This window comes from Ascaphus truei, chromosome 3, assembly GCF_040206685.1.
Source record: "Ascaphus truei isolate aAscTru1 chromosome 3, aAscTru1.hap1, whole genome shotgun sequence".
NCBI classification, from domain to species: Eukaryota; Metazoa; Chordata; class Amphibia; order Anura; family Ascaphidae; genus Ascaphus; species Ascaphus truei.
Genome location: NC_134485.1, coordinates 422,824,246 through 422,845,231, shown reverse-complemented (window position 1 = coordinate 422,845,231; position 20,986 = coordinate 422,824,246). Strand labels below are relative to the sequence as shown.

At 44.5% G+C, this 20,986-nt stretch overlaps 1 protein-coding gene across 5 annotated transcripts in view; it reads right to left on the bottom strand.

Moving 5' to 3' along the window:
* The window catches only part of SLCO2B1 (solute carrier organic anion transporter family member 2B1), a 194,908-nt gene that overhangs the window by 84,428 nt on the left and 89,494 nt on the right, over positions 1-20,986 (bottom strand). For all 5 annotated transcript variants that reach the window (XM_075592777.1, XM_075592778.1, XM_075592779.1 and 2 more), the window contains one exon: positions 15,058-15,195. In XM_075592777.1, the coding sequence (XP_075448892.1) occupies positions 15,058-15,195 (138 nt within the window). The remainder of the gene's footprint in view (positions 1-15,057; positions 15,196-20,986) is intronic.

Genomic DNA, 20,986 nt, shown 5'->3' with positions numbered 1-20,986 from the left:
CCTACGCTGTACTGCGCCTGCGCAAGCTTTAGGGGGCTGACTCAACCTCTCCCTGCCTAACCTAGCCCTCGCGCAACTTCACCCTGACTCTGGGGCTCTAACTGCGCATGCGCGACACTGCGCATGCGCGAGCTAAGGGGCAATGGCGGCGCCCTTACCGCCCGGCTCCGGGAGTGCCGGGAGCTCTGTGACGCGCTTGCGGCCTTGGCAACCGGCCGCACGCGTCCCCGGCAACCCCCGAGCCGGGACCTGACCGCCCTCTCCCCTGCCATCGCCGGACGGAGCCGCCATTGGACGCAGCGGCCCCCGCGATCCGCAGCTAGGTGAGGGGGGCACGGACGGTGTGGGGAGACCTGGCTACATCAAGATAAGATCTTGTTTGCCTTTGCAGCTACTGCATGACTTTGGGCACTATTTCTAAGCCTGCTGTCTACAAGCACTCCTAAATCCTTCTCCATCAAGGACTCCCCCAATCTATCCCCATTTAATTTGTAAGTCGCCTATTTATTCTTGCTAAAATGTATTTACTTAACGTTAAAAGGAAATATTTAGGTGGATAAAAATGGGAAAAGTATGAAATATGTAAGTCATTTTATCATTGAAATATAAACATGGTAAATAGTTTTACTTTTGAAGGTAATGTTTTAAGCCATGTGTATTAAATTGCCTCCCAAATACATTTGCTGACATTCCAGGCTGTATATCACACCAGGTGCAAGCTAGAGGCAAAACTGGGGGAAGAAAATAGCATAAGAAACCCTAATGCAACAGTGGTTATTCTTTCGTTGACAACAGTCAATAATGGTATTCTTTCTTTGACAACATTATTATTGAATACAGTAAGGAATGTCAATAACTAAACTTGTATGTATAGAAAATATTACATGTAAAAAAATCAAAAGGAGAAGTAATGTAAAAAAACAATCCCTCACAGTATTCTTCTCTAGGTAATGGCAGATAATTGTAATGTCATCACTGGTTTTATACTGTACATTGCAAACACACACACATATAGAAATGGACATAAGTAAATATGTGTGTATTGTATATCATGGAGAAGCTGAAGGAGTAGCTCAGTGAGTAAAGACACTGGCTTAGAATGATAGCCCTACACTTGAAGCAGAGCAGCCTTGTTCAAATCGTAGTGTTGGCTTCTTGTGACCATAGGAAAATCCCTGTATCTCCCTATACCACAAAGTAGGTTATATTGTATTGTATTGTATGTCTTTATTTATATAGCGCCAAAAGTGTACTCGTCGCTTCACAAAGAATACGGTACAGGGAATTATAATAGTACAATAAGTGCAGCAAAATTGGACAATAGGAAAGGAAATTCCTGCCCGAAGAGCTTACAATCTAAGGTTTGAGGGGAACTTACAGAGACAACAGGTGAGGGAATAAGTGCTGTAGATAGCTGTGTGTGGCCACAATGGGTGGTAGGAGTGACTGGGTGTGGGACAATAGCCATGAGTGCAGTCTATTGGGATTCAAAGGTTTCAAAGTTAGCTTGTAAGATGGACAGGGATGTATTGTGCCTGCAAAATTATATATTTTGTGCTGGGTACACTGTCAGCCCTACATAAAAAAGATATAGAAAAATCTTCTGATTGTTGCGAAAAATGGATTCATGTCTGTGGATAGAAATGAGCGAATCAGCTGTTTCCGGGATTTTCGTGGATTTTTCACCCAAAATTCATTTAGCGTCATCAGGAGGATGGAAGGTCCATATGGGACCTGAAACAATATCTTCCCACTGTTCTTGGCTGTCACATTAAATGGAGAACTTCATTATGAACTTGTGAGTAGAGCTGTACTTTGTATCTCTGTCCTTTGAACAAATTGTTTGTCTTAAAACAAATAAAAAGGAAATATTTCGGTGGTTGTAAAATGGAAAAAAGTATGCAATGTCCTTTTACCATTTAAATATAAACATGGTAAATAGTTTTACTTTTGAAGGTGCTGCTTCATGCAATTTGTATTAAATTGCCTCCTAAATACATTTGCTGACACTCCAGGCTAAATATCAATATCTCCCAGGTGCAAGATAGAGGCAAAACTGGAGGAAGAAAATAGCATAAGAAACTCTAAGGCAACAGACATGGAAAGCAATGGGATTCTTTCTTTGATAACATTTTAATGGATTACAGTAAGGAATGTGAATAAGTAAATATGTGTGTGTTGTATACCATGCAGAAGCTGAAGGAGTAGCTCAGTGAGTAAAGACACTGCCTGACAATAACAGCACTACACTTAAAGCAGAGCAGCCTGGTTCAAATCTTAGTGTTGGCTCCTTGTGACCATGGGAAAATCATTGTGTCTCCCTATACCCCACCGTACTGTAGGTTCGAAAGTTAGCATTAAAGATGGAGAGGAACTTAATGTGCCGGCAAAATTATATATTTGGTGCTGGGTAATATATATATATCTGTAACCCTGCTTCCCCCCCCCCCCAGACTCTACGGTGTAGTCAAGGGCACATGAGGGCAGATTGCATGCGGTGTGGTGCGTACCTGTTAGGAACAGGAGGGCCTGAGCTTCCCGCGGTGTTGTGGGGGAGCCAGGACCGGGCTACTGGGGTGGTAGCCTCCATGATCTCTTAGTGGTGCAGCGCCTCCATCTTCTATACTCCCAGGGTAATGGGACAGGACCGGTATAGAAGAACCCCTCGGGTCCCAGGGTTATACTCTCCAAGTCACACACAGTCTTTACGGATGAAGAATAGTCTCTTTATTTGACAGAGCAACAATATCCCAACGATAAGGCTTCCAGCAGCCGCAATACAATCACCAGGACAGGTTATACACAGCTCGCCTCCGCCCAAATACTTCCTCCTCTCCTTTCCTCCAAGTCACTCTTCCGGCAGGATGGTCTGAGCTAGGGCTTCAATACCTCGTGGCCCACCCCCGAGGTTAGCCTCGAGATGGGTCTTGAATTCTCCCCCATCACCCCTGGCAATGGGGTGAGGGCATTGGTCCACCAGTCTATAATTCTATCAGCTCTACCTATAGACGCTGATCGTTTCAGTTCCTCTCTCTCTCTCTCTCTTCCGGCACTCTGCGCCGGGGAGCCCGCAGCCTCCTGATACTCCTCGGACCATTCCACAGGATTCGTGGCTCATGGCATAATAACCAGCAACTCTAGACTCTCGATATCACTGTTCACTCAAACTCTTCCTAACTACTCTCTCGGACGAAGAACCATACGAACTCCCTCTGCGGAGTTGGCTGCTAAATATAGAGCTAGCCCCTCCCCTCATGGTGTCAGCAGAACCTCCCCTCTTGCTCACGCCTGCAGCAGAGTCCAGGCCTGCGTCTACCACTCAGGATAGGGCTATGACGGGGGAAAACCCATGATGATTACTGGCGCCTGATCTTAACAAGGCTTATCACAGTAGAAGGAAGATAGGTATAGCCTGTGCTGTTTACAGGGGGCTACACTCTCCCTATGGTGGAATCCAATGGTCCCCACTTGGACCTATCTTTAGCAGTGCCATCCTGCGGCGAACCACCTGGGAAACAGCACACATAACAATCATAATACATGCATCATTAGGTAGTAATTGTAAGCACACCCGGGTACTCCCAACATGGAGAACCCTACAGAGAGTGCCTTGGATAAGGCTTGCTTACCCGTCGTCCCTTATGGTCAGTGACAGTCACAGCGAACGACTGAACCGGCCCATGCTCAGGCCTGTATGTAACACCGTGCATGTAAATACACCTGCCGATGCTCCATATGCGCACTAGCTCACTAATCTTATCCTCATTGTGATACCCCGCCCGACCGTACTTGGTCCAAAGGTACTCTTGAACTGCCTCCCTAAGCCAACTGTCTCGGTTATCTTCAACCTCTCTCATGATGGGCTCCGGCACGTAGGGATATTCATAACCGTGCGACTGCCAGTATCTAGCGACTATGGCCCGGTCAGCTCGACTTAGCTTGGTAAGTGTGCGGTGCCCTGCCCTGCTTGGCAGTACCCAAAACAACGGCTCCTCGGGGAGTACTTCGTCATACAATATACTGGGGCCTTGAGGTACAATACGTTTCTGTTCGATCTCCCTCAACCGGTGATCTAACTCATCCTCCATCTCCTGCGGAGTGAAAGAACCAGCCGCCCACCAATGGTCTACTACATCGTTCTTAATTAACAAGAACCGCGTACGGTCCATCCCCTCATGGTATCCGGTGAACAAAGGCGCCCACCATTTATCGCGGTGTTCGTACTCTGCGGCCTGACTAGTGCGTTCTACATCAGACTCTACCTGTGATGATACACCGGACGTACCCGCATCAGTAGATCGCGAGCAATCTCTCCTTCCTTTGGCATTATAGTACCTAGTGAGGTTCAGTTTGTGCACACTTTACTAGTAGACCCAGTCTCTACTGGAGTGTGAGACTCACGGTCCTTCCCTCTAGCTGCAGGAGAAAATGGCACAGGGTTAGGTACAGGTATAACACTTGAATATGGTATCTCCCCCTCAGGCCCCTCTTCACTCAACTCCCAGTCCCACAAGTCCTTGGAGTATTTGGGGTTTTTACATAATTTATCCCTGGTAGGTCCCAGTGGCACCACTCGTGACGGGGCAGTGGCAGTGCCCGGGGCAGGGGGGCTAGGGGCCGGGGTTGGAGAAACGTCCAGAACATTGTCCAGCAAACGGGTAACACCCCGCCCAATGAACTGTTTCTTAGCGGCACTCCCCCTCATGCTTTGGGCTTCTCGGGAGGGGCCTCGACTCTGTAGGAGAGCCAGGGCAATGGCTGAGTCGGATCTCCAAGAGGAGAACACTCCCCCAGGACTTTTCTTCCCGGTGGAACCGGAACTGATGTTATCCGAATCGCCGGCAGAGTCCCCATCCGCCCAGGGGTCACGCACCAGCCGTGCGTCGAGGACCCCCGTGGGCGGCAGTGGAACATCCGGTAAATGGTCGAACAAGTAGGCATCAAGCCTCTCTTTCTCGTTCACCATGAGGGCGGTCTGTGCCTGGCGGGAGTAAGGGGGTGGTGGGGTCTCCTTACCACTCCGCTGCTTTTTGATAACATCGGGCTCCGCTAGGATCGTCTCGGTCTCTGTCTCCGTTGCACTGGGAGTCACCATGGCGGTTGGACTCGTACGGGCCTCCGGCCGCACCAGCGTTCGCCGCCGGATGGTCCCCGGACTTGTCTGTTCTCTTTTGATGCCTTTGGGGTGGTTCGCCGGTAGGCGCATCGCCACCGATGTTACACCCATCTCCTCCTCCTCCTCCTCCGAAGAAATTACGATCGGTTCCTCCGCTGGGGAGTCACCTGGTTCTTCAGCGATTCAACCAGTGGGTATAGGTACAAAATGTCCTCGCTTGTGCACCTCCACTGCCGTTGCGCTTGTCTGGGTGGCCAGCTTGCTTAGTTCAATAGCTAGCTGAGCCTTGGTTCCTCTCGATATGGTATAACGGGGACCCAGGGCAGTCTTTTCTTTGTCTTCTGCCACCTCCGTCAAAGTTCCTGGAGAAGCACCCCACAGCATGCCAAACAAATCCCGCGGCTCGGTTGGCCACAAGTAAAAAGTACCACATTTAGTACATCGGGCCTTGGTACTTGGTACCGCGCCGGGTAGTCCGCAGTGCACACACAAGCACCGAACGTATTCGTGCTCCGCTACTGCCACGACCAGTAGGCCTCCAGGTATTTGGTGAATGGAGGTACTTATCTCGGACATGGTTCGCTCAGAGTGAAGACAACTCTTTTTCCAGCACCTTGCCCCTCGAATGCCAGACAAAAGTGACGCTCTTCGCTCAGGTATCCGGTCCCTCCCTTCACGGGGAAGAACCTTCCTGATTGGCTCTCCGTGGGCCCCCTCCCTCTGGTGGAATCCAGAGGCGGGGTCTTTTCCTTGTCAGCATGACGTGGCCTTTCGGCTTTCGCGCCGCTCCGTTCCTCCTGCAAGGAATCTGGGTTTGGCACCAGGCACCAGGCTTGGCGGGAACCGCCATTTTAACTCGCCTCTCCTGCTCCGCGGAGAACATGTAGGGATGGCCGCCATCTTTGATACTCCCTCCAAATGTGCCTGTGCCCTACTCCCCATGTCTAACGGGTATCTCGTACCTAGACCATGTTTTCCCTCCAAATGTTAACTCTGCATCTTAATACTGTCTGTGGCCCACTAAATTGAGGTGGTTGGTACCCCGGCTCAGCGGAACTCCTCTCCCCTGGCAAGTAATCTGTTGGTGCGGGTGATAGCTATGATACCTCTTGTCTAGGTATGGGTGTCTCCTGCTTTTGGCCACTCAGAGAGTGACCCTGGGCCATGGTCCCTTGGCTGGTTAACAGGCTGACCCCCCCAGTTGCCTTACGCTACCTGCCTCAAGGGACTTGATCAGCTCTAACTATCCACCCTTCGTAACGCGGGCCCTGGGCCATGGTCCCCGGACTGGTTACCGCTATGACCACCCCAGTTGCCTCACGCTATGGCTTCAGACACCTGCTGGGAGAGTGCATCTTAGTCTGCCTGTTCCGCCTCGCTATAAGCCAATCCTGTTCTGATATACATCATATATCTCAGCAGCGCCACCAAATGTAACCCTGCTTTCCCCCCCCCACCAGACTCTACGGTGGTGTCTAGGGCACATGAGGGCAGATTACATGCGGTGTGGTGCGTACCTGTGAGGAACAGGAGGGCCGGAGCTTCCCACGGTGTTGTGGGGGAGCCAGGACCGGGCTACTGGGGTGGTAGCCTCCATGATCTCTTAGTGGTGCAGCGCCTCCATCTTCTATACTCCCAGGGTAATGGGACAGGACCGGTATAGAAGAACCCCTCGGGTCCCAGGGTTATACTCTCCAAGTCACACACAGTCTTTACGGATGAAGAATAGTCTCTTTATTTGACAGAGCAACAATATCCCAACGATAAGGCTTCCAGCAGCCGCAGGTTATACACAGCTCGCCTCCGCCCAAATACTTCCTCCTCTCCTTCCCTCCAAGTCACTCTTCCGGCAGGATGGTCTGAGCTAGGGCTTCAATACTTCGTGGCCCACCCCCGAGGTTAGCCTCGAGATGGGTCTTGAATTCTCCCCCATCACCCCTGGCAGTGGGGTGAGGGCATTGGTCCACCAGTCTATAATTCTATCAGCTCTACCTATAGACGCTGATCGTTTAAGTTCTTCTCTCTCTCTCTCTCTCTTCCGGCACTCTGCGCCGGGGAGCTCGCAGCCTCCTGATACTCCTCGGACCGTTCCGCAGGATTCGTGGCTCATGGCATAATAACCGGCAACTCTAGACTCACGGTTCACTCGAACTCTTCCTAACTACTCTCTCGAACGAAAAACCATACGAACTCCCTCTGCGGAGTTGGCTGCTAAATATAGAGCTAGCCCCTCCCCTCATGGTGTCAGCAGAACCTCCCCTCTTGCTCACGCCTTCAGCAGAGTCCAGGCCTGCGTCTACCACTCAGGATAGGGCTATGAAGGGGGAAAACCCATGATGATTACTGGCGCCTGATCTTAACAGGGCTTATCACAGTAGAAGGAAGATAGGTATAGCCTGTGCTGTTTACAGGGGGCTACATATATATGTATATTTTGTCCCTGAAGAAGCTCCTTTGCTGGAGGGAAACGCGCGTTGGACGCGCAATGTTGTCAGTCTCCTACTTGGAGCTGTTTTAATGCAGTGTCTGTAGTCTCCTGGTTCTAACTTTGTAGACCCTAGCAGATAGTTGTTTATCTATTTATTTATTTTCACAGTTTGTGTGCTTGCTTTCCTTGCACTCTATGAGAGGTGCCTTCACAATTATCTTTGTGCTATTTACTCCAGCACTGCTGAGTCTGGTGGTTGTATGTTGCAGTGTCTGTATTATCATTACACTGTATATGTTAACTTCACTATTCAGGCATTTGCACTTCAATACACCAACGCCCCTATTGCAGTGCGTAGCACTGGTCTAACTAGCAAGGAAGCTCTATCTGTGAACAATTATATATTATCACTACTGGGTCTCATCGTTGCTCCAGAGGGGTTAACACCCTGACTCTTAGCATCCTCTGTCTTTTGTATCCCATCAACATTAAGTGGATATCTGGGACAGCACAACCTAATAATTAAAGACACGGATGCCAGATATGTCTGATTTAATATATTTTTAATCCACATTGCACATTACTTAGGTAATATATGTTTTAAGATACTTAATAAAAGTTAATTTTTACATTAGTTTGGTGTGCATATAAGTGAATTCTTTTAGGGTGCACATCCATTTTGTGTTTCCCTTCCCTTTTCTGATATATATATATATATATATATATATATATATATATATATATATATATATATATATATATATATAAAATCAAAAAATAAATAGATGATACCGTTCTGTGGCTAACGAAATGCTTTTATTTGTGCGAGCTTTCGTGTTATTTTTGCTAGATAACATTCCAAGAGACACTGTTTTTAAGTATACCCTGTGCTTGCTTCATTCATTGTAACATCGCCGGAAAAAGAGATCAGTGTATCTCGAAAGCTCGAACAAATAAAAGCATTTCGTTAGCCACAGAACGGTATCATCTATTTATTTTTTGATTATTGAAGCTCGGCTAACACGGTACTGATACCTCTACACATATATATATATATATATATATATATATATATATATATATATATATATATATATATATATATATATATATATATATATATATATATTAGCACTCATGGGAAGAGTTAAATTACATCCAATTGTTGGCCAAAGGGTTTAACTAAATAAACAAGTAAATGTTGTTATTATTGAAGTATTTCAACTTTATACTTATTACTTTATATGTTTTGTCAATTGGATGTAGCATTGGGCACCCCTGTCTTTTGTTGTATACATTGGCCACGCTCAGTAGCACTCCTTTTGACACAAGTAATATGCAGCCAGTAATCTGACTACTATCATTTGTAAAAAAAAAAAAAATTGCAGGAAGTCTTGATGAAGGTATTCTGTTTCGTGCAGGTCAGGATTAACCAGGTGTATAGCTTCTAGTTCTGAAATGCCTCAATGATTTGAATGCATTTAAGTGACATTTATTGGAATGCTCTTTGAAATACAACAGTAAGATTCAGATCACTGGAATTAGCCTGGAGCAAAATAGTGTCTCTAGTATCCGAGATTACCTGCCAGCAAAAGGTGGATTCTTTCCTCCTCTGTCATCTTGAAAGGGAATGTCCACTAGAGATGTGTGACAAATGTTACCAATTTTCATAAATATGGCCGAACTGCCTTTTTTGTGAAGAATTTTGCATAAAGTGGCAAATAAACAAACATTAAAAGTGCATTGCAATTTCTCTTTTTTTTTCTACAGTTCTTCTCTTAATTTTTCTGAAATATACTTTGCTTGCTGCAGAGACCATAAGTAGAGATGAGCAAAAAAACAAATCGTGAATTTGGACCGGCCTCGGATTGACTGGTTCCTTTAGTCAGTGGATTTTCGCTACACCACGGCATCCCCACATTAGTATACACCAGACTAGCAAGCAGTGGATTTTCAGCAAGACGTTATCTGCAACAGACATAACTCTTAAGGCACTTATCGAGCACTTATCGGCCAAAATGGCTACTCGTATTCAGTAAGCCTCGATAAGTGGCAGATAACGGCCTGTATCTCCGCAAAATCTTATGACGCAAAGAAAATCGCCGATTGAGCGGTGATCAGCCACTTATCGACCATTTTCGGAAGGATCATAAACTCGCGCAATTCTAATACCCGCGAGTCGCATGTCGCCGCCTATCGCAGCCCTAAAAGGTGATCTTCTCCCCAAATCCAATTCAGACTCAAAATTTAGGTAAATTGGTGGGGAGATGCCTCGATGAGCTGCGATATGTCGGGACTTAGAAAAAATCAGGCCCTTTTCCTGCCTCGGATTGATGCCAGGGGTCTCCGGAGCTGATAGCCATTAATACCAGCACCGGAGGCCCCCGGCATGCATCCGATGCAGGAAAAATACATTTACAGCAACTTCATTACCTTAGCGGCTAACCGCTAAGGCAATTAAGCAATTAAGGGGTTAAACACCCATGCCAGGCTTACTTTGGCTAGAGAGGGTGGGTGAAGGGGGTATTTGGCCCTCAGTGGCTGTTTAGGCCTTGCGGGGGGACTTAACCCCTTCATTACCGTAGTGGTTAATACCGCTAAGGTAATAAAGTAGTTAACCCAACCACTACCCACCCGCTAGACACCCATCCTTCTGGCTAATACCCCCTTCACCCACCCGTGAGACCTAAGCAGCCACCCCGGACTGACTATACCCACCCTGTACCCATTGAGTAGTATAGTGATACATCATACCCATATAATAATAATGTGGGCATGATAAGCCTCTATAGCACTCAATGGGCACCCTAATCACAATACATTAATGTACCAGACACACAATAATAAAACATAACTAAACTCCAAAAAAACACACTTCACTAAATAAAAACAGTAACCAGCTAATCCAATGAATACAAGCAATAACAACATCAACAATGAATTAATTAAACCATTAACCAATCAAAACAATTAATTCCTAAAACTCCGAATTATTTTAAACAGTAACCAATCAAACCAAATAATTACTAAACCAACTCAAAATTAATAGAAACAGTAACCAATCAAACCAATTAATTTCTACAACATTAATGAATTAATTTAAACATTAAAATACAAGAAATAAATTCAAACAATATCTGAAGTAACCATGAAAAGCATTAGCTAACATAATACAACATTAACTAAAAACGAACAACAATCGCAAATATTTGATTACCATTAAGCAGGAAAAAAACAAACAATGATATCCACATATCCCTCTGCATTGGAATGTCCCGTGTCACGTGACCGGGACATTTTCTTGCATAGGAGAGACCGGCACCCCATAAAGGTGCCTGTATCTCGGGAAGCAGGGGGTCCCCGGACATAAAACTAACGTGGTTCTGCTCCGGAGACCCCCTGCACATCTACACTATGATTGAAATGTATATTAAAAAACAAAATTTGTGGGCGACATTTCCGCTGTGAGAGGCGGCTCTCTCAGAGCCGCTCTCTCTGCAACAGAAATATATCGCCAGGTTATGCCTTTTCAGAGGCTCGAGGCTCTTGCTGGCAGCAAATCGCTCATTTTGGGAATTTTGCTATCACAGGTAATCGAGGCTTTCTGAATACCGTGATAGCAACGCCCCAAAAAACGTCGATTTAAATGCCCTGGAGATAAATTTTATCAACCTTTACTGAATGAGGCCCTTTGTCTTTATCATTTGCGGTCTTTTAGTCCTCTCCCTGTCAGTGTCTTGATCACGATTATCATTGAGCTAGACTTGTGCTCGTTGCTACTTAACTGGTAACATTATCGCCCTGCTTGGCTTCCATTTGTTTTTGCAGACTAGGATTCTTATTCACAGAATTGCATCTGCTTACAGTAATGGAGTCTGTTTTTGCTACACAGAGTAAAGGGAAGTACTTCTGGTCGGTTGACCTCTGGGAATGGGCCTGAAGAAGGGGTTCACCCCCTGAAACGTTGCCCCCTTTATTCTCCTGTTTTTTCTTCCCCTGCCCTTGATTTTCCCTTGTCTACCCTTCCCTTTGCCTGTATTTCTCCCTCCCCTATTGTTACTTTAGTACTCAGTGTGATACATACGTATATTAGAATATAATGTTGGGTATATTGCTACAGTGTTCTTATCGACTTGTGTTATTTTGGAAACATTTTCAAATTAAATTGGATTTGGCATATTCCCCAATTTCTCTTGACTACATGTATGAGTGCTGGGAACTCCCCCTTTTTTTGCTGAAATAGCAAGTTTAATCAAAACCATCCCAGGCACATAGGAGGTATTGAGCAATTTGATACTTCTTAAGCGCATTACGTAATAAAGATTTGCCTTAACTCCTTCCATGGTAGTAAGATAAGAAACGCACTGTGAAGGGCTTAAAAATGTTAAGTAGCAAAACTTGTTGTCGTGCTGTTTAAGTTCAAGAATCGAGAACGATAAACTAATAAAAATATGGTGAAAAAAAAATCAATCTTGTGACTTGCATCATTTTCTGTATCCATGCCAGTTAGATTGTTATTAATTACCAGCGCACAGTATTACACAACATAAAACTATTGAGGAGGAGGAAGGAGGAGTATTATTAGGAAAGAATTTTATACTTTTTACCAAAACAACTAATATCAGTGTCAACTGTCCACACCCTATCGCCAGCACGAGTCTGAGGTTTGCATGCAAACATGCTTTACCAACATAGCCGACATATACATGCAACATGTAAGGGACTAAGAGTGAGAGTCTGGCTTAGAGACAACTTTGAGCTTATCTAACCAGTGTCACCAAGCCACCTGTACTAATACTCCACACCCACCATTAGTGTCCACCCCATAGCTCTAAATATCAGAAACACCAGTAGCCCCACCTGAGACTTTTGATAATAAATGTATGCTAAATAGAGCCACTCACTAACAGATCAGGATGGATGTCAGATATCTGGCATGTAATTCAGCAACATGGAATCACTACGCCATGTGTCATTCATCATTCTATTAATAACAAGAGGGATATACGTAATATACTATATGCACACATGACATGGCAGTGAGTGAATGAGAATATGGAGTTTAGTGCTGCAGTTATGTATACAATGCACAAGTAGCGTACCGTTCCCATTTGAATTGCCTAAATGAGAAAATAAAAACATTAGCTCAGCAGCAGCAGAACAGTAGAACACTAGCAGCATGATTAATAATACTACCTGAACAAACAATACATCAGATTATGAATTATAAAGTTAATTAAAAGGATATTCTGCTTATCCATTAGTGTCCATGAAACCAGCTCATTTGGGCCCAATTCTTAATATCACTGTATACTTGGTGTGGCTGGGGAGATGGTACAGTAGACTAATATAAGGCTATGGGGGAAGGAGGAGGAAGGAATCAGGATGCGGAGGAGGATGATGATAAATACCGACCCTGTGTGTCCCTCTCCCAAATTTGCCATTGTTGGTTATACAGTAATCTTTCAGATGATGCCTTATGTTGTTGTCTTTTAGTATTAGTTATATGGTCTAAGTAAGGCTCTCACCATAGATGATGATGCCCAGTGGTATGGCTTCAATTGTCTCCCACTCGCAGTCACGGCCTGTATATGTGCTCTCAGTCCTTGTCCCTGTGGTGATGGTTGTACTATTGATGATGGCAACAGGGAATATAAATATACAATATGAACAGCAACACTGGTTGAAAAGGTGGATTGTCTGTCTGAGCGACCCTAGCCCTATGGATCCTAGTTATGGTGGTTCTCCTACTCTTAGTTGGTGCGAGTTAGGTGGTCCTCTGTAGAGATGGGCGAAACTGTCAAAATCAGTTTTGCGGAATTTACTGAGCTTTCCATTCAAAATCCTTTCCGCGGTGTAAAATCCATTGGCGAATTGCTCCAGTTTCAATCCGTGCAGATTAATTAAAAACCACCATTGAATACAATCCCACTGGTGAAGTTTATCAATTCAATCGACAATTCGGCAATTTGCTGGTGGATTCTTAAAATCCACTTGCGGATTCTGCAAACCGTGGATTACATTGTTGGCAATAAAAAAAAGCCAAAAAAGACTAATCGCTCTTTTTGAGATTGATTCGCGGAAATTCGCGGACCAAAGGAACAGGCCGAGCTCTAGTCTCTAGTCCTCTGGCCTGTCTATAGTGAGACTTCTCGCAGTGGTGTTACCAACCAGGTCTCCCTTTGATTTAGGCTCAAGTGGCTGCACAGGAGTGGCACCAACATGAGCCCTTCACCCAACACAGGGTGGGACAACATATATTGCAGTGGGTCAGTGCTGAACCCTGCACACTTTCCTAGGGAAGCAAAGTAATGTATGACTGCACACAAGATCATTGGGCCAACTTCACACTGCAGTTACACTTTGGTGATGCTGCTTTTCCCTTCTGCCACTTTCTTCCCATCTCGCATCATCATTCTCTGTGGGGTCAAGACACAGCCAAGTGCAGTCTGGCACAGTTCGGTTCATTTTAATAAAACAACTTAATATCCCATATTCATTGTGGAGTTTTTTATGGTCTGTTATTGGGGAGGACAGGGAGAAAAGTGGGACATCCATGGGTCATGCTCTCACTCCCTTGCTTTGGCTGGGGGAGAGAGAGGGAGACAGACAGACACATACGGGTCTGGATGGAGAGGGATTTGGTGTAAGCAATCCGCGGAATTCCGGGGAACGGATTTGTACTGGTTCGCCCATTTCTAACTTTAAACTGACTACAACTAACCAAAACAATAAACTTTATTTATGTCTCCTTCTCTCTCTAGTTTCCACAAAACCATCCTGCTAAACTGCTATTGACGCGCTTATAGTGATGGCGACGGCACGTGACCGATGACGTCACCCGTCACCGTCGCCACCCACAAAAGTTATAATTTAACTTTCAGTGACATCGCTAGCGACGGGGTCATTGATTGGTTCAGAGACAGTCACATGTGGCGACTGTCTCTAAGATATCAAATTTACCTGGCTTCCAAAATTTTGGTTGCTCCATCGCCCGTCGCGCTTACAATTGACGGAGTCAATTGTTTTGTTTTTGAGCGACGTCGTGTCGCCGTCACTGTCATGGGCACTGTAAGCGTAGCCTACTGCTCACACCCTGCATCAAACTCAGAAGTAAATGGAGCAGAGGTATTGATACATTGAGGCATAGAGACGCAGGATGAAAATGAAAAAAATGTGTCAACAATGCTCCAAATTTGCCTTGAAACAAATCCCTATATTTATAAAGGGTAGTACAATATTTAAAGAGGGTAGCAAGTCCGTTAAGATAAACTCCAGAAAAAAAAAACCTAAAAACTAAAATGGAGCTGTAATATTATTTATTGTGAAAAGTAAAAAAGTAGTGAAACTTCAGGTTTGTACATAGAAATGCAGTGGTACTCCATACCCTGCTAATGACTGAGATCATGAGCCCCATGTGTATTGCACATGTGGGAGAATATATAACATACCATCTATTTTATTCACATCTAACCATACATGTTAAACTATTATTGTTTAAGAAAAGTTGTACCTCATTAAAAGAAGTGAGTATCCCAGAGGTCTGGCTGGATAATCCAAAGCGCTTCTCAATAGTTGAAATTGAGCTTTTGAGGTATCCTGAGAGTAGGAGCTGTGAGAACTGGAGAAACCCATGGCAAATAACAAACACCTAGGAGAAAATAAAACATATAGTATAATAATAGAACCATAATAAAGACCTTGTGCTTGTGAAATTAGGTGAAATAAATGAATCAACATTTTAGTCACTAACACTGACTTTTGTCAAGATAAAGTAACATGGTGTACAATACAACTTATATACTGTATGTGCTAAGTGAATGTCCTCACGTATCCCAGGTGAAATATACATGGGAATAAAGATCCAAACACAATGATGGGTCGTTACTATGTAACGCATCCATTTTGTTAATAAATAGAAATAATCTAAAGTAAACATAAGGATGATCGAAAAATTGTGGAATCAATTTAACGATAACCTGGGAAACATAGCCTACTAAAAGTGCATAGACTGTGTGTACTGTAGTAATACATAATTAAAAATCTTCAGACTGTCAAAATAAAGAAGTGTATAATATCCAAATTCAAACAATAACAGAAACATAATACAGTGGTGCTACTAACAGAGATGGGTGAATTTTTGGGGCAGGTTTGGATCCACAGCGGATCGGACGTTCAAAAAGGGCGATTCGTGATTTGCGGATTTTCTATTACTATTGCCAATACACTCCGCGGATTCCGCATTCCGTTGATTGATTTGTAAGAATCCGTCAAATGGATTGTATCCAATGTCAATTTTTGATGAAACTGCACGGTTTCAAACGACCAAATCCGTTTGTGGATTTTACACTGCGAAACGGTCGTTGATGGGAAAGTGCAAATTCTCCATTCCCACTCGAATATCCATTCCGTCTACTGTTGCAGTTCAATGTTTTACAGTAGGTCAGATATACCATTTCTCGATTAACATGCTATTACAAAAATGTAAAAAGTTACATGCAAGTGAGGACAAACATGTGGTCTTTCCGGGCTTTCTTGCTGCTCTTGTTTATTTATCTCAACATTTGCTTCATTTCCTGGATAATCACAAACAGCTGCTTCACTATGCTACAGTATCTTCCCAAATAACAATAACACAATCTGTTGAGACCTGATCTCGGGGTTTTTTTCCACAGGTATACAGTAGTAGCTTTTTATTGACCTCAGACTAGGAAGAATTAATTCTATTTCAAGCAACTGGCTCAGAGGCAGTTGGTGTTTTGTCATGTAATACACTTTTTGAGTGAGATCTCACAAGGCGAATTTCACTACATTTTGAAGGCACATGCACCCTATTTATATTGGTTTTGCTTTGACCTCGGACAATTTTCTTTCCTTTTTCCCAAACTTCCCAATTAAAAACGAGGTTGGTTTTAAAGTCGGTCTCCAAACTTCAACTTCAGAACTACAGGTATACTGTAGATAACCTTGCTGTCTCCGGTGCTGCTGTCACCCGCTGTGATGCGACTGCAGTGGTCATGGAACCCGGGGTATAATAATGCTTGCCCTCATTCAGAAGCATGGACCTACCACAGCATGATCATGGCAGACACTATGTCTGGCGCCATCGAGTTTTGCTTCTTTGATCGTTGCACTGTGTACTATGTGTTTTGCTACATCTGTAAAGATTCTTTAAAAACAGCTCCTCTAATAACTTGTTGGAATCTCACACATTTTAATTCTATAGAAACTTCCCTAGTACGTACTACTCCCATAGTATCCATATGTGCACCAGAATTGCTGCTCGGTGGAACTGCTATGGCCTTACCCACCAAAGGGCATAAATCATCCCAGGTCTTTCCTTTACGAAGAAGGAAGTCTCCTAGATTTAACTGAAAGTTCATAGGTACAAGAACATGTAGTGAAGGAGACCTGGTTGGAGTATTCCTTGTGAGGGACAGCCACCCTACTCTCTCCCCTTCTGGCATTTGTATGAGGTGCCTGTATGTCTCTACAATACATACTACTTTGAATATACCCCTGGTGTGCTGTCTCCTTGTTACTGGACCTCCATCTGGTAATATCTCATTTATTTGATTTTCTATGGGACTAGCATCTGGATACTTTGTGACATGTGAGTGTTGGTTGCTGCTATTATATACTGTATATATTTCAGAATTTAATAGTAGATAATTTCAAACCTATTTTCCACTAGTAAAGGTTTCCGTGGATTCACTCTTAGATGAGTGTCCTCAAAGCGTGATCTGCATTATCATGACTGAATTGGTGATACCTACTAATAAAATCAGTGGCAGATACCACCGATTCGGGTGTGATAGCGCAGATCGCACTTCGATGACTCCTAGTCATGGACTGTTGTATTTCGCTTTTCACACAGCATGAACCCCAATCTCTTACCTCGGCTGTTACATCTTCCACTCTGCCTAGATCTCACTCAACAGGTACATTGGTGAGCGTGAAGTAATGTGTTAAGTCAATCCCTTGAAACTCACACCAGGCTTCTAGCCTCTTAACAAGAGCAATTATTTAAAAACAAAGTTCAGGATCCAAGAAACATAAGGGGAAAGTGGTATGAGGGCTTCAATCGCTGCAGTGACTCCAATTTATTATTTGTTATTGTATTATAATATGTACAGTAATGCCCTTACTCCAAACCACTTTGTTTAAAATGTAATATTACGTTCAATATAAAGAGATTAACAGTAGTGTCGGAACACAAATGTAACCTTGGTGATGGTGGTAGATGAAACTAAATGTCCTGTGATGCAGAAATATGGAGAATGAAGGTAGGTCCATAGAAAATATTGGGGATTCCTCAAATGATAATAGCATATAAAAACAAGGCAAATTCCCTATCTAACAAACTAATGTACAGCTAACGCAGGAGATCCTTTGCAGCTGGGTCCAGCTGTTATTCCATGTGGAGATGAATCCAGGCACACTGATTAAGTAGCTATTTGTCTTTAATGCCCGGCACAAACTACAACACCGCTGGAAATACGATTAAAATATACCCGTACACAAAAGCAGAAAAATATTTCCTCTGTGCTGCAGTCTTCAGGTGACCTCCAGCTCTCAGGCTGTCCTTAATAAACCCATCAATTTAAAGAACTGACTAAGAAAATAAATAATCCTATCACTGCAGTCCCTCAAGGACAAAACAGAAACCACCGGGTTTAAAGAGTTAAATATAGGTGATTATCATATTGAATATGGATTGAAGTCATCTTTACTGTTCTGGAGTGTTTTTTTTCCCAGTCTATGCATCAATTTATCAAAGTCATTTTCACTTCTTATTCATAATATAATGCTAGGTTTAAAATTAGTTTTTTCATTCTGTCACATTTTCCATATTTTATGCATCAAAAATTGTCTGCAAATTCCCAGTGCTGGGATGCTCGTGAGAGATTTCCACCTACAGGTGGAGCAACAACTTACTGTCTCCAGATCTGCATGGTTTGACATGGTAATAGTTAGCAGATTAAAACTGGTCAGAAACCTGTATTCTTCATTGCAAATCACATAGTTTAAACCGCGTCTATAAAAACTGACAAACTGCACGGTTTAACAGCCAAAATGCCCAGATTGTACTTGCTTTTGAAGCGGAATGACCTCAGGTGGTGCTAACTCCATCCAGAGTTTGACATATACAGTATGTTTTGCTCTCTCTCAGCCAAACCCACATTTCAGGCTCTGGTTGTAATTTGCATGACTTACCCATGCCTCGAGCTGGACCCCACTCCCATTCCCAATATCCACACCAGACAACTTCTTGGTAGAAAAAACGGTCACAGCTTTATTCATAACAACAACCAACATGATAAATATAACAATTTATCCCAACTAGAGACCCAGACAGATTGTTCTGCTAACATCCACCAAGAACTCAAGGGATACCATCAGTTCCTGCTCATTCAGCACAATTTTGGCAGCCTAAGATGCCTAGCGCTTTCCCCAAATTACCATATGTAAGGTCACCAGCATTCCAGCCACTTAAGCTTACGGCGGGCATCCTAATGGAGTCCCGTAGCCCCTACGCGTCTCCTATTGTGGTAGTGCGGAAGAAGAATGGATACGTTCGTCTATGCGTAGACTACCGCACCCTGGACCGCTGCATGGTCCCAGACCAGTATACCCAACTGCAGATCGAAGAGATCCTCAGCACCTTATCAGGCAGTCAGTGTTTCAGCGTGCTGGATCTGAGCGCTGGACCAGCATGCTAGATACTACTAGGACCTATGAGCCCCGAAGATCAGGAGAAGACAGCATTTTTCTGCCCCCTCGGGTTTTACCAGTTCACCCGGATTCCCCAAGGCATTTGTGGTGCACCTGCAACATTCTAGAGGTTAAAGGAAAATACCATTGGTGATATAAATCCGCGGGAGTGTCTGGTCTATCTGGACGATATCATCGTGTTCGGAAGAACATTAGAAGAGCATGAAGGACGCCTTCTGAAGGTCCTGGATCGACTGGGATGAGAAGGCCTGAAGTTGTCCACAGAATGAGTGACCCCGCTAAGGTCGAAGCCATAGTGTACTGGCCAAGATCAGATAATGTGATGGAGCAACGATCCTTTCTGGGGTTTTGCGATTACTACTGAAGATTCATAGAGGGGTACTCTAGCAAGGCCAAAGTCCTCAACAATCTGTTGAAGATATACCCAGAGGAGCCTCGGCAAAAAGCCGCATCCCCGTGAACACCGTTCGAGGACAAATGGACTTCTGCCTGCGAGAAGGCCTTCACAGGGCTGAAGAAGAGTTTAACTGAAGCCCCTGTCTAGGCCTATGCAGACCCGGGACAACCATACATCCTAACACGTGGATGCCAGCTTCAACGGGCTGCGAGCGGTATTACACCAAAAATACCCTGCAGGCCTCCGCCCAGTAGCATATGTGATTTGCAGCTTGACACCAAGTGAACAAAACTATCCAGTTCACAAACTGGAATTTCTAGCGCTCAAGTGGGCTGTAGTCGATAAGTTTCACGACTATCTATACGGGGTGTCTTTTGAAGTTCGGACCAACAAAAAAACCCTGATGTATTTTCTGACCTCCGCCAAGTTAGATGTCACCGGACACAGGTGGTTGGCTGCCGTGTCTAACTATCAGTTAACGCTGAAATACAAGCCAGGGCCCTTGAACGTCGGAGCCGACACTCAGAAGACCTGGACTTAGTACAAAGTCAGACGATGACCAGTGGGAAGAGATTCTCCTGGCCCTGGGTTTCGGGCTATATGCTCCACAGTGGCTATCGTGTAGGATAAAGTGGCCTTTTCCGAACTCAGAGTAGCAGACTCATTGGGGTGTCAGTCAAAGGCACTTCTTACAGCATACTGCCATCTAGAAGGCATGTCTATCACGCAGGATATCATAATGAGGTGGAAGGAAATAGTGATACTCCAGATGTAAGATCTGGTGGCCAGAGCTATACGTCGAGACATCCAAGAAGACAACCCTTCCTTAGTGAAGCGTGCTCCCACCGACACAGTCACTGTTATCATAAGGGTATGGGACAAGTTCTGCATGGATTGTAGCCTTCTCAACCGGGTCGTCCCTATCATAACCACCCAGATAGGAGACAACTAGTCCTGCCCGGAAGCTTGCACAAACATGTCCTACATCTCTGCGTGATGATCACGGACATCTGGGAGTGGACAAAATATTCTGACTAGTAAGACACAGGTTCTTCTGGCCCAAGATGCGAGAAACACTGGAGCACCATTGCCGGAGGTGTCTGCAGTGCATACAGCGAAAACCACTGCCTACACTCACAGCCCCAATGGGCTATTTAAAGAGCTCTGGTCCAATGGACCTTGTCTGCATGGATTTCCTCTGCATCGAGGAAGACTAAAAGGGTATCGGGAATGTCCTGATAGTGACAAACCACTACAGACGATACGTCCAAGCGTTCCCTACCAAGGACAAGAAAGGGCTCACAGTAGC